Source organism: Chlamydotis macqueenii, chromosome 2 (assembly GCF_036417535.1).
Source record: "Chlamydotis macqueenii isolate bChlMac1 chromosome 2, bChlMac1.mat, whole genome shotgun sequence".
NCBI lineage: Eukaryota > Metazoa > Chordata > Aves > Otidiformes > Otididae > Chlamydotis > Chlamydotis macqueenii.
The window spans coordinates 64,523,212-64,535,120 of record NC_141557.1 but is presented as its reverse complement, the minus strand read 5'-3'; the positions used below and the strand labels follow the sequence as shown (position 1 = coordinate 64,535,120).

Sequence of the window (11,909 nt, the reverse complement as noted above, 5' to 3'; positions counted from 1 at the left end):
CTCTCCATGCCACTCCCAGCTGAAGCCTTCAGGATAAACACAGTCTAAATTTTGTGAAAGCAGAGAACTCAGGAAAAACTTGAATTTGGAAATTCCTTTGTATAACAGCAGCTCGCATCCAGAGTCACACCATGACCTACAGGTCCCAGTATTGTAAAACATCCTTTCATTGATGATGTTGATTTTAAGGCTAAACGGGACATTTACACTCTTCTGTTCAGCACCCCGCATAACCAACCTCAGCTATGCTTCGAGAACAGCTCTGATCTCAGACTGAGTTTACAGTTTTCCTGATGCACCAAAGTTCTCCAAAAACAACAACTGAGATTATCAGTGGTTAACCTTCAGGGCTGCTAATTTGGGAGTCCACAGATCATTTTTAGCATTACCGCAGATGTCCCCATTGTTACAATACTCATCTGTCTTGGTTCACTGAGCATATCTTGAAATTGTACTGGGCCAACACAGGTATTTCATATTCCTTTTATTTATTCCCTGTGTCAGCAGGTAAGTAATCAAAAGAAGCCAGCTTTGTGAATAGAGAGAGGACAGCTCGTGTAGATTAATTGCTTTTTCTATAGAAGACATCTTCCTGATCTGGGACAAAGCAGCCTTCAGTCCTAACTGTGATACCACACGTAAATCTGGCGTCAGTCTTAGGGGACAATCCATCTGGAAATCTCTTTTAAGACTGATACTCCAGCCTGCTTTTTACTCCTTTATCCCTTCACTGTATTTTCCTGTTCTTTCGCAAATAATTTTCAGTTTATTGCCTTGTTAGCTGCCCTGGGCTGGGGTATGCCAGCACTACTCACTGAAGAGCACACTGCTGTGGAAGTCGCTCTGCTCAGGTTGGGAGAACCACTTTTGGCATTACTCGTTACGTGAAACAAGAAAGGCGTAACAGCTTTGGAAGGGCAGGATGAAATCCGCTGGAATTGGCCTTTCTTCCTCTGAATGTAATCCCTTACTTGCTCTTTTTGAATAGCTATTTTTTATCATTCCTAATTTGCAACTGGCCAGACTCGCTGTTGTCATCAAATGCAGGGTTTTTTCAAAGGAGCCTGGGCATCAGGAATCTCACCTTCTTCATGTACTATCAAGATTTAAGCAGTTTTAAAAGACCTTGTTTTTCCTTTGGCTAATACTGCCCTAAGTTGCTTTAACATGCTTCTGGTTTTTTTTTTCTGCATGCAACCATACTCTACTTCTGTGCGTATTTCAGCAGAGAGCATTGAAATGACTCCTCAGCGCTCTTGCCCTTTACATTCTCATTATTTTTTCAGAGGAATCGCATTTTGCCTCTTTGTGGGAAACATTTTAGCATCTCCAGCTCTTAGTGCCTCATCAGGCTCTCTAGCTCTTCCCTCGCTAGCTTCCTTAATCCCCCAAACTTGCATCCTTAAGATCTTTTCCAAACAACCTGTTGTTACCAGGGCAGATCCCCAGACGTTGACGCTTGGCCCCCCACCTCGTCCTGTTTCTCTCAAGACTCCAGCGGGGTCTCCCGCTGACCGGTTTATTTCCCCAGAGCTCAGTGCCTTATGCTGTGTACCTTAGGTGTCACTTTTTGGGATGTCTGTCCGCTCGGATGGACAAAAGACAGAGCGCTGAGCCTCTGCGGTTTTTAACGATGACTAAATGGGGAGGGTGGAGGGGGCCGAGGGTGGCCCAAGGCCCCTCCTGCTCCCGCCGCGGCCAGAGAGACCCCCCCTCACCGCAGCCGGCTGCCCGGCCTGGTTCCCCCTCGCCCGCCTCGGGGAGCCACCTCCGGGCGGGGGCGGCGGGGCGAGCGCGGCCCGGCGCCTCTCCGCACCCGGCGGCGGCGGCGGCGGCTCAGTGCGCAAGCACGGCGCGGGAGCGAGCGGCGCTCCGGGCCGTACATAATACGTGGTGTCTGGGGCCGGCGCGGCGCAGAGCGGAGATGGGACCGGGGCGGGAGAGCCGCAGCTAGCGCCGCCGCGGTCGCTCAGCTGCCCGAGGGGAGCGGCGGGAGAGGGACAGGGACAGGGACAGGTAAACCCCGCCGCTCCCGGCCCCTCGGCAAACTTGGGCTCGGCAGTTTGGCGGGGGAGGCTCCTGTGACCGTCGGCGCCCGCGGGGGAGTGGCGATGGGGCACCAGCCGCTCGGCGGGGTATGGTGGGGGGCTACAGCGGGCCCCCGGTGCTTCGCCATCGGACCCGGGAGAGGGGGCGGCCCTCCCCGGGGGACCCTGAGCTGCGCTGCCCCGTCGCCGCCGGGAAGGGGCCGCGCCGCCGCGCTGCGCTAGGGGGCGCCACGGCCGGGGGCTGCGGGACTGGGCCGGGCCGGGCCGGGCTCTCCTCCGCCCTCGGGTTCCGGTACGCGGGGCTGCGGGGTCGGGCCGGGAGGGGAGGGGTGAGGGCCGCCAGTCGGTCGCGCAGCGGGAGGACGATATCTCCGGCGGGGTGGGGGCGCTGGGGATTTTTTCCGCTCTGCCCGGGGAACGAGCGATCGCCAGTCTGTCCCGCTCCGGCCGGTGCGGCCGTTAGCGGCGGGGAAGCTGAGGGGGGGCCGCCACCCCCCGGAGAGGAGACACTGGCCTGTGCCCCTCGCAGGGCCTTCCCCCAGCCTCTGCACAGGAGAAGGCCCCGCTCGCTCCTCCGTGCACGGCCGGGGCGCAGGAGTGCCCGGAAAGCAGCCGGGCAGTCCAGACACCCTCCGGGGGAACGGCGGCAGCTGCCTATCCCGCTCCCCCGGCCCCGTGTGAGGGCAGGGTGCCTCGGGGAGCCATGGCCCTGCCAGGGCGCCCGTCGATTTCGGTGGACTGGGTCAGGCCGAGCACGGCTTGGCACAGCCTCTAGCCCGGGCACTGGCGTGACAGCTGAGGCATCAGAAAGGCCATCTCGGAGGCCGCTGTCAAAGACAGGTTATTTGTTCCGGTATTCGCTCTTCACGGGGGTCTCACTTTCTGTAGGTAAAGTCTGGAAACAGGGCCCTCCAAAAAGAAGGGTGATGGTGTAAATCTGGAGAGGGGAACTTCACCTGTGCGAGCCCCTTAGCGTTTGTGGCTTACATTCTGCAGCTGTGTGGTGTCGCAGGGCAGTGGCACATCCTTTCTGGCTTTGTCCTGCCCTTCAGATGGCAATTCCTTACCTTTTATTTTTTTTTTTTTTTTTTTTTTTTTCAAATGCGTCCAGCTCTTCAATAAGAAGGCAAAGCAATTGGAAAATTTATTGTGGAATTTTTCTCGGAGCTTGCTCATCTTTTGATCTGCTTGTTCACCAATCCAGTCACATCTCCCTGGATCAGTGGAGAATAGTAAAGCTCAAAGTAAACAGGACAGCTTTTGCCATGGAAACAAAAGTTGCTAGGGGATAGATTGCTACTACACAGTGGTGTGCTCTGAAGCTGTGATCGTACATCCCACGTGTTCCTAGGCACCTCGGGTTTAGGCACTGAAAAACTTTTAATGATTAAACCACTTTGTGCTGCCTGGATACGTGTTCTCTGATCGCGCGTAATGCAGATTTGGGTAACAGTGACTCTTTTCAGCAGAAGTTTTCCAACATTTCAGCATTTAGTTTCTCAGCCGTGAAGGTGAGACATGCAAATACATATCAACGCTCATGAGATCTTAGCTACCACAGTATTTATTCATCCAGTGTCAATTGATGCTGTGACACACGTTTCCTTCTCGGTTATGAAGAACTGTTTTCTCCCACCGTACTCTGAGTCAGTTTCAGTTCCTCTGCCCCATCTGTAAGTAGCAGGAACAACATTATGTTTACATTGCAGCTGAGGAAAGAGGCCATCTTAGACCGAATTACCAGGCTGCTTCAATGAGTCATATAGGGCTGGGAAGCCTTTTTCTCTTGTCTCTAAGGGACAAGATATTTTGCAAAAGGTAGGAGATTACTTATCATAAGCGGAAGAGTCCGATCATAAAGGAAATGTTCAGTAGGACTAATAATATGTGGTGCTTGAAAAGAATTAATGATGCTAGCAGTCTTTTTTTTTCTTTTTTCTTCCTTCCATTTTTAAAGGTCGTATTACTTGATGCTATCACAACTCTTTTAAGCAAAAGATAATTCTTTTGTTTTCTGTTCCACCTCCCAAGCTCTTGTTTATCATTTTGCTCATAAGTCTGACCAAAACCACCCATTAGCATTTTAGATTGCTAAAGAAAAAGAACCTATGTGTAATATAAGTGATTCCAGGCTGTGTGGTTCTTATAGGCAATTCTTCATCAAGCTGTTAGAAACCCCACACCTTCATTTCTCTCTCTTGACTAAACCTACAGGGAGTGCAGTGAATGCAAGATAGTGTTTGTACAGCTTTCTGTCACATTACATTGAGTTTTCTTAAGTTAGTTGCAGTAACTACAGTTGCTGGTTCAGACTTGGGAATGTGCTTCATGTGCTTTCTGAAATCTGGAGAAACCAAAGCAGCTCTAAAGTTGTCTCCTGATGGCAGCTGGATTAATGCAGGCCAGCTTTGGCGGGCTGTGTTATCTGGTTGTGTTAGGTCTGGTGCTTCTGTTCATTAACTTTATGGAGTCACACTTGGGGAAAATATGTCCCTTTCTGCTCATTATGTGAGCTTACCTGAATAACTTAAGTTGGCGAGGAGTTAAGCATAATTTATTTAAGCAGGCAGGGGTTGATGTGAGAATAAACATCTAAGTAACAACTCGAGAGAATGAGTTTCACAGAGCTTTGGTTGGCCTCTTTACTTTCTTCTCTTTCTGATTGTCGCCGTTTAACCCCAGTGAGCAAACAAGCACCACACAGCTGCTTGCTTACTCTTCCCCCCTAGCAAGATGGAGGGAAGAGAATTGGAAAGGTAAAAGTGAGAAGACCCATGGGTTGACATAAAGAGTGTTTAACAGGTAAATGACCCCTTTGGCCAGTTGGGGTCAGCTGTCCCAGCTGTGTCCCCTCCCAAATTCTTGTGCACCCCCAGCCTACATGCTGGTGGGGTGATGTGAGAAGCAGAAAAGGCCTTGACTCTGTGTAAGCATGGCTCAGCAAGTCACTAAAACATCCCTGTGTTATCAACACTGTTTTCAGCACAAATCCAAAGCACAGCTCCATATAAGCTACTATGAACAAAAATTAACTCCCAGCCAAAACCAGCACACTGATGTGGCAGGCAGAGTGCTTGCTTACCAAAAGACACATGAAGGCTGTGTGACCCTGTGTTTGAGAGCTGGGGCAGCTGTGGTAAGCTATACTGCTGCTACATCCTCTCCTTTCAGCCTTAGGTATTTTTGTGAGGTGGGCAAAACTCTGGTTTTATGAGAACTCTTCAGTGCTTGTCCTGTGGAAGATGGCAGCTAGCTATTGAAGAAATGGTTCTCTTTTCGGGTCAGGAATAAACAGCAGCAGGAGGGAGTCCCAAGGGAAACAAAGAGAGCTCTTTTGCAAAAGAGTAAGCAGGCTCCAAAGGTAAAATAACTTTCAGCGTTTCCCCACAAGAGTTCTGATTATATACTTACATCCATACCTATGTCACACCATGGGGTGTTTTGTTTTGGTTTGGTTTTTTTTGTACCTCAAAAAGAAATAGTGTTCGAAAGCTCATAGCATTGTAAAAGAGCACAGCAAACTAATTTTTTTTTTCAATATATTAACTGTGGGAAATGTCAGTATTAGTGACATGCAATTTGACACAGTGGCCCAGGTGCCAGCCTCTCCCTGCTCACCTGGTGAGCAGCTGGTGCTGTCCAGGAGTTTCCTGCTGTCTCAAGGTCTTTGTCCACCCTGCCTGTTTCACTGCCTTGCCTGGGAAGGCCAGCGCCTTGAGCACACTTTGAAGGGCACCGATGCTGTACCGTCAGCAGAGAGCAAGCCTGTCCACAGAGTCAGAGAGCACTTCTTTGATTTCCTAATGCTTTATGGTGGCTGAAGAGGAAAAGGGAAGCCTGTGGGTGATGCAAAGGCAGTTCTAGGCTCAAAGAAGAGGCCCCTGCCAGAAGCTGTGCCTGGTTCTACCCCTGCTGCTCTGCAAAGCTCAGCCATCAGCACTGTCCCCTACTCTCCTGGAGAGAGCTCTGGCCCTTGCTAGGGCCCCCAGCGTCATGCAGGTCTCTTCTTCCACTCAGTCATGAGTTCTGTGGGAGCATTGAAACCTCATAACAAGTTGCAAGAGAGATATTTGCAATTACAAGATGTTGAGATCATGAAATCCCAAACAATATATATATATTAGATACAGAAAATAAATAAAATAAAAAATAATAATTATTACCAATAAAGAGGAAAAAGCAAAACTCTCTTTGTCCCTGAGTGAGCCAGGAACTCAACCAGATTCCAAAAGGCTGAAAGATCACTATCATACGAGCAGTGATTTCGGAGCCAGCCAAAAGCTTTATTCAGGCTGTTGCCATTCCCCATCGATACTTTCTGGCTTCTACTTAATTTAAGTGGAGCAGTGGTTGTTTTTCTTGCGCATTCAGATATTTCATAGCCAGCAAGATCACCCAATCCTGAAGGCCAGAGCGCTATAGGGCTGCAAAATTGGGAGGTCCTAGCTGCGATAAGCATGTCAAATTTTCCTTCCTTCCCTTTAAGTAAAATTGCTGTGGCAATCAGATGAACTGCTTGAAGCTGATATAAATTGAGCTGTGACATTCACATGCAAGTACTGATAAACAGTTCCCTTTGGACTAGGACTTTTTGAACTTCTTTCAAGAGAAGTCAGTCAGTTTAAATAACACTGACCTGTTGCTCAAGTTTTTTAGGAGCTAGTATTGCTTTAATAAATTCAGTAGCATTGCACCTGTGCAAGCAAGTTCAGGCCTCTAACCTGCATAGTTTAATACAAATTTTGTGTGTTAGGAGAACTTCCATGAAGTGGAATGAGTAGGGAACATTGTTGGTAGCTTTTGTAACAGCCAAAATTCTGATTTTATTAAAGTCAGCAGGAGCCTGGGCATTGACTTCTCCAAGGAAGCAGTGGTTCACTGGAAGTTTAGTATTTCCCTTCGGTGAGCAGATTGGTGCTGTTGTAGCATTTCATCTTTTACACTTTTAATTATCCGTATTTAAGTACAGGATAGATACAATTTCAATCTGTCTGGGACTCATTTTGTCTCTGTTTCTCATGGCTATGAATGTTATATCAGTGCTTAATCCTACAGTTCAAAAGCTCGGGCAAAAACATTATAAAAACATTACCCAGCAGTTTGGAAAGTTCCTAAGGTTGTGAACTCTAGTTAACTGATAGAAGCAGAGTCTGCATGAGAGGTAACATGAGCCCTAGAGGGATGCTGGCTTTTGTTGCCTGATATATTCTGCTCTTTTCAATCTCCACGGAAACCCAGTAGCACACTAGTGCGAAGGATGGAGAGCAGGCACCCTGCATATGGGGGAAGTGTGTTCCTTGTGGCTTCTTTAGGCTGTGCTGCGCCAAGATGGTGAGTGCCTTCGGTTTTCACTCTCCAGGTAACTCAAATAAAGACACAAGACTGACTTCTCTTTAAAGAAATTCAAAAAGTCCAAGTCAAGCTTGAGCTGAGTCGCTGTACGCAACTCTTCCAAGCGTATTTCTTGGTTTGGAAAAAAAGTGAAGAAGGGGAAAGGTCTCTCCCGGGCTGCTTTTCTTCATGTCACCTGGAGAGTTTGTAGCCAACTTTTTCTCTTGCCGCATTGGTAACTAGATCTGCTTTGCATGAAACCTCTCATTGCAGGTAGGAAGGATGAGCTCCTATGCTGACATCTGCGGGTCCAAGCATGCGCCGGGCAGCACTGAGGGAGGGTATCAACGCTATGGAGTTCGGTCCTACCTGCACCAGTTTTATGAGGACTGCACAGCTTCAATTTGGGAGTATGAGGATGATTTTCAGATCCAGAGATCGCCTAGCAGGTGGAGCTCTACGTTCTGGAAGGTACTGCCCATTGCTGGAGAAAGAAACTCCCCTTTTGAGATTTTTCACATGTAACTAATGATTTTAGGTATTCATCCAGAAAGGCCTGTTGTTTAGTTTTCACCGAGATGACTAAATAACAGTCTGTCTGAAAACAGGGCACTTTTACCAAAATACATCAGCTTCCAAGGGAGTCCTGAGATCTTTGGATTCTCTAGTTTCTCTGTCACTAGGAGCCATATCATTGAAACATCAAATTCTTGGTCTGGGAGACCCCACCCAGTGTAGTCTGCTGCTGCCTTGCACTCACGATAGTCCTGCCAGATTACTGGGAGTAGAACTGCTAGGTTAACAGCAGTAACTCTGGGACTGTGTGACCTAGGGATCAAGAAAACCACAAGATTTAGGTCAGGGAACCTGACAGAATTGGAGAACACCAGAGGTTGGAAGGGGCCTGGGAGGCCATCTAATCCAATGCCTCTGCTCTGATTGTTGGGGCATCCTACATAACCAAATTTTGCACTTAACACTTGAAATGTGCTAGAAATATTCTGTGATCTGTTCATGGCAATAGCAACTTCCTTCTAATCCCTGCAAAGGAATGACATTTCATGGAGTAAAAGCTGGCACGGACTGTCAGCAGGGACTGAACTGTTGCTGCTAACTACTACCTAAAGCTGAAGAAAAATAATCAGTCATGCAGCACTGGGGTTAAACTGTGATCCTCTCTGTGATGGGACCTTTGGACATGAAATGCTATTTACACGTATAGATGCATATTCCATTGTTTCCAGAAATGTCAGTACTAAATTATATAAACATGAGTTGTAAAAAGACAGTTTCTCCATATATTCTAGTTCTAGTAGGGCCACATATGACCTAAACCAAAAATATCAGCCTTTTCCTAGAAGAGAGAACTGTACCTGCAAGACACTGTGAAAGCTAAGTGCCTCCTAAGACCACTCACGAACTTAAAACTGGAAATCTGTATTCATTGGGGTTTTTTTGTTTCTTTCTTTGTTTTCCAGGTCGGACTCATCTCTGGGACGGCTTTTATGCTGATAGGTTTAACGGTTCTTGTAGTGGGTTTTCTTGTGCCACCGAAAATCGAAGCTCTTGGGAAAGATGATTTTGTTGTGGTAGATACCCGTGCCATTCAGTTTAATGGGTCCCTTGATATATGCAAGCTGGCGGGAGCAATCTTGTTTTGTATTGGAGGGTCCACTGTGGCAGCGTGTCTACTGATGTCTGCTTTTGCTAAAAGTTACTCCAAAGAAGAAAAGTACCTCCAGCAAAGATTTAAAGAGAGAATAGCTGACATAAAAGCCCATGCAAACCCAGTCACAAAAGCGCCAGCACCAGGAGAATCAAAGATACCTGTCACTTTGTCCAAAGTACAAAATGTCCAACCTTTATCTGAAACCTGACCCTTTCCTTAGGTTTTGTTTCTCCCTTGTAGATCACTTTAACTGGAAAATACCAGCTGTTGTTGGCATATGTGCTAGTCAGTTACAACATCGAGTGCTCTGCTGTACAAACACACAGCTGAATGGGAAGCTGCTCCAATACAAATTTAGGATTGGGAAAAGGGAAATTATGTGATTAGACCTGTGACCAATATATTCAGTGTATTCAAACATTTTAGTCTGTGTTGAACCAGTAAGTCCTTGCAACAACGATTAGGTGTTCAGCTTACCAGGTTGCATCTCTGGAAAACATAGGGTGCGTTTATGACAGCTGTACCAGGAACACCCTACATCCCACTGTTCAAAGTTTAGATGAGTTGGCTTTTTGTTTAATTTTTTTCTTGCCTTTAAAATATACTGTCTAGTCTTACTTTTGCTGCCTGGTTCTGCTGTCAGAGAAGCCAAGATTCTGCCCTTGAAATTTGCACTTGTCCTCCTGTAACATGCTACAGTCTGTATCAAAGTAACAGTGCACAGGTAAAAACATATATGACAGTGAGTGCCCTTAATTTGATCCTGACACATGTCACTTCCCAGCAATGTTACTTTCTGGGAAAGGCAAGTTATACTTGATCCTGAGTTACAATTAACCTGTGCAAAACTGCCACTTCTGTCTTAGTCATTGCCGTATTAACAAAAATACAAAATAAAGATAAGGAATTCATATGTGAGGAGGAACATTGTACCTGTGTATCTTTGGTTTGATATAGTTTCTTTCATTATATTGTATTATGTTTGAAGCTTATACAAAATGTTTCTGTTTTGGCTGGGTATGGATTACTAAATGTGGTTTGATATGCCCAGACCCATATTCTGTCAGTACATTAATGCCATGTTAGATGATGTTAACATACTTGTCTAAAGACATTTTGAAATGCTGTTTATATTTTTATAGAGGATAGAAAAAGTTATGCTTAACCAGATACATTTGTGTAAATGCTTACCTGAAGACGTGTCCTTTCATAGAAGACCATTAATTATTTTCCCACACAGGACAATTATTTCACTGTCTTAACCTATGGATTTAAATTAAATTGTATAAAGAAAGATGTGACATTTGTACTCTCTGACAATATGTGCCACCTTATAGTTCTGTCTATTTTTTGAATGGATTGAATAAAGTTCTAGGCGTGAGCCAACCATGGATTTTGTGAAAAGTTTTTTTTTTTCTAGTCAAACAGGTTTCTGTATAAATTTAATATTTCCGTTTGAAAGGAGAAATTGGCACTGGTCTTTTAACGCAGTCTGTGTTTTCGGCTTTTATAGGTGAGGAAGTCACTTCGGTGCTGAATTAAAAGGATTCTGGCACACTAATGACAGGTAGTAACAGCTGTGCTCTTTCCCTTGCTGATAAAATATTCTGTGGTCTGTGACTCAATTCATATTTCCACAGCTTAAATAAACCAGAACATACGTGTTTGGGAGTTTCACCTGAATCTGCAATAATTATCGTGGCTGACAACAGCATCGGAAGTAAAATTTTCTTCTGAAAAGAAAGTGCCGATCTTAGCAAGGCGATTGCAGTGTCCAAACATTAGCACTGAAGAGATGGCCAACCAAGAGCTCGTCACATGCACACGATTACAGAGAATGAAATGAAGCAGGCTTTGGTGCATCTGAAAATTCGCTGGCACCTGTATATTTGAACTGCAAAAGCATGTTGCACCCAGTCTTAAAAATAAGATTGTAATCTCGAGGAAGAGGCAGGTGAAGCAGTGCTAAAGAGGAAAAGATGAGAAGACTGGTAAGGTGAGGAGCTGTGTATTACTTGTAAAGACAGCCAGAACAGAGCTGATGGGTGCCGGTTACTCACAAAGCAGGTGGCAGGTCTAGGGCACGAGGACGGGCTGTCACCAGTGCTGTTTGTTAGTTACTCCAGGTGGAGAGGGTCTTCAGCACTTTCTTTTCAGGTTGGGAGGAATTTTGTTTACTGCCATTAGCTTTCGCTGCTGTCGGGCTATTGGTGCGTGGGCGGCAGGGAGTCAGGTTGTCCTGACCTTTTCAATGGAGAGTTTTTAATTAAAAATTGTGCATGGAGGAAATGTGACATTTTAAGTTTTACAGTGAAGTTCACCAGAGGAGATAAGAGTGAGGGCTCCTGACGCTATTACCGAGTCCCTTCTCTCCACCTACTTTTTGTTAACACTGTACTGGAAGTTTGACTGAGAAATCCATCTGGAAAAGAAAGCACAGGTTACTCGAAGTGGCTATACAGGTATATAGTTCTCCTTAAAACACACCCCAGATGTAAATACATACGTGCAAGCGTTGCTAAATTTTTTGTCCAGAGGACAGCTGACCTGACAGGTAATGAATAAAGCTGATCCAGGCACCAGGTGTTCAGTCACATTGCGCATCGCTTCTGTGGAACTGAACATGCTTTGACAGTACGAGAGAGGATGAGTCATGCATGGCATTACCCAGGCATTAGAGAGAAAGAAAAACCCTCGAGGATCTTACTGAAGCTTGCTGGGATGGGGAATGCATTTGGGATTTATCAGCAGCTGCAAAGCTGGTAACGCTGTCATGGCTAATACCGCCACACACATTTCACCTCATCAAACCCTTGATTCAGTTGCTTAGAGCTTTTCCAGAACTGAGACCTCCAAAGGCT

The 11,909-nt window shown here is 46.2% G+C and overlaps 1 protein-coding gene across 2 annotated transcripts; it reads left to right on the top strand.

Annotated features, from left to right (window-relative positions):
* Nucleotides 1-1,823: 1,823 nt before the first annotated feature.
* Nucleotides 1,824-10,441, top strand: NRSN1 (neurensin 1). Of its 2 annotated transcripts, none has more exons than XM_086741782.1 (3): nt 1,824-2,016; nt 7,653-7,850; nt 8,858-10,441. In XM_086741782.1, the coding sequence occupies exons 2-3, from the start codon at nt 7,662-7,664 to the stop codon at nt 9,254-9,256; spliced, it is 588 nt and encodes a 195-aa protein (XP_086597908.1). In that variant the 5' UTR covers nt 1,824-2,016; nt 7,653-7,661; the 3' UTR covers nt 9,257-10,441. The 2 variants fall into 2 exon arrangements, with proteins under 2 accessions (XP_086597908.1, XP_086597909.1); XM_086741783.1 differs by lacking the exon at nt 1,824-2,016 and adding an exon at nt 2,318-2,340.
* The last annotated feature ends 1,468 nt before the right edge of the window (nt 10,442-11,909 follow it).

Bases quoted from the DNA above. Each gene is read 5' to 3' on its own strand.
- NRSN1 (XM_086741782.1), top strand. From the start codon at position 7,662: ATGAGCTCCTATGCTGACATCTGCGGGTCCAAGCATGCGCCGGGCAGC. The intron at 7,851-8,857 runs GTACTGCCCATT...TTTGTTTTCCAG, and splicing joins GGAGCTCTACGTTCTGGAAG to GTCGGACTCATCTCTGGGAC.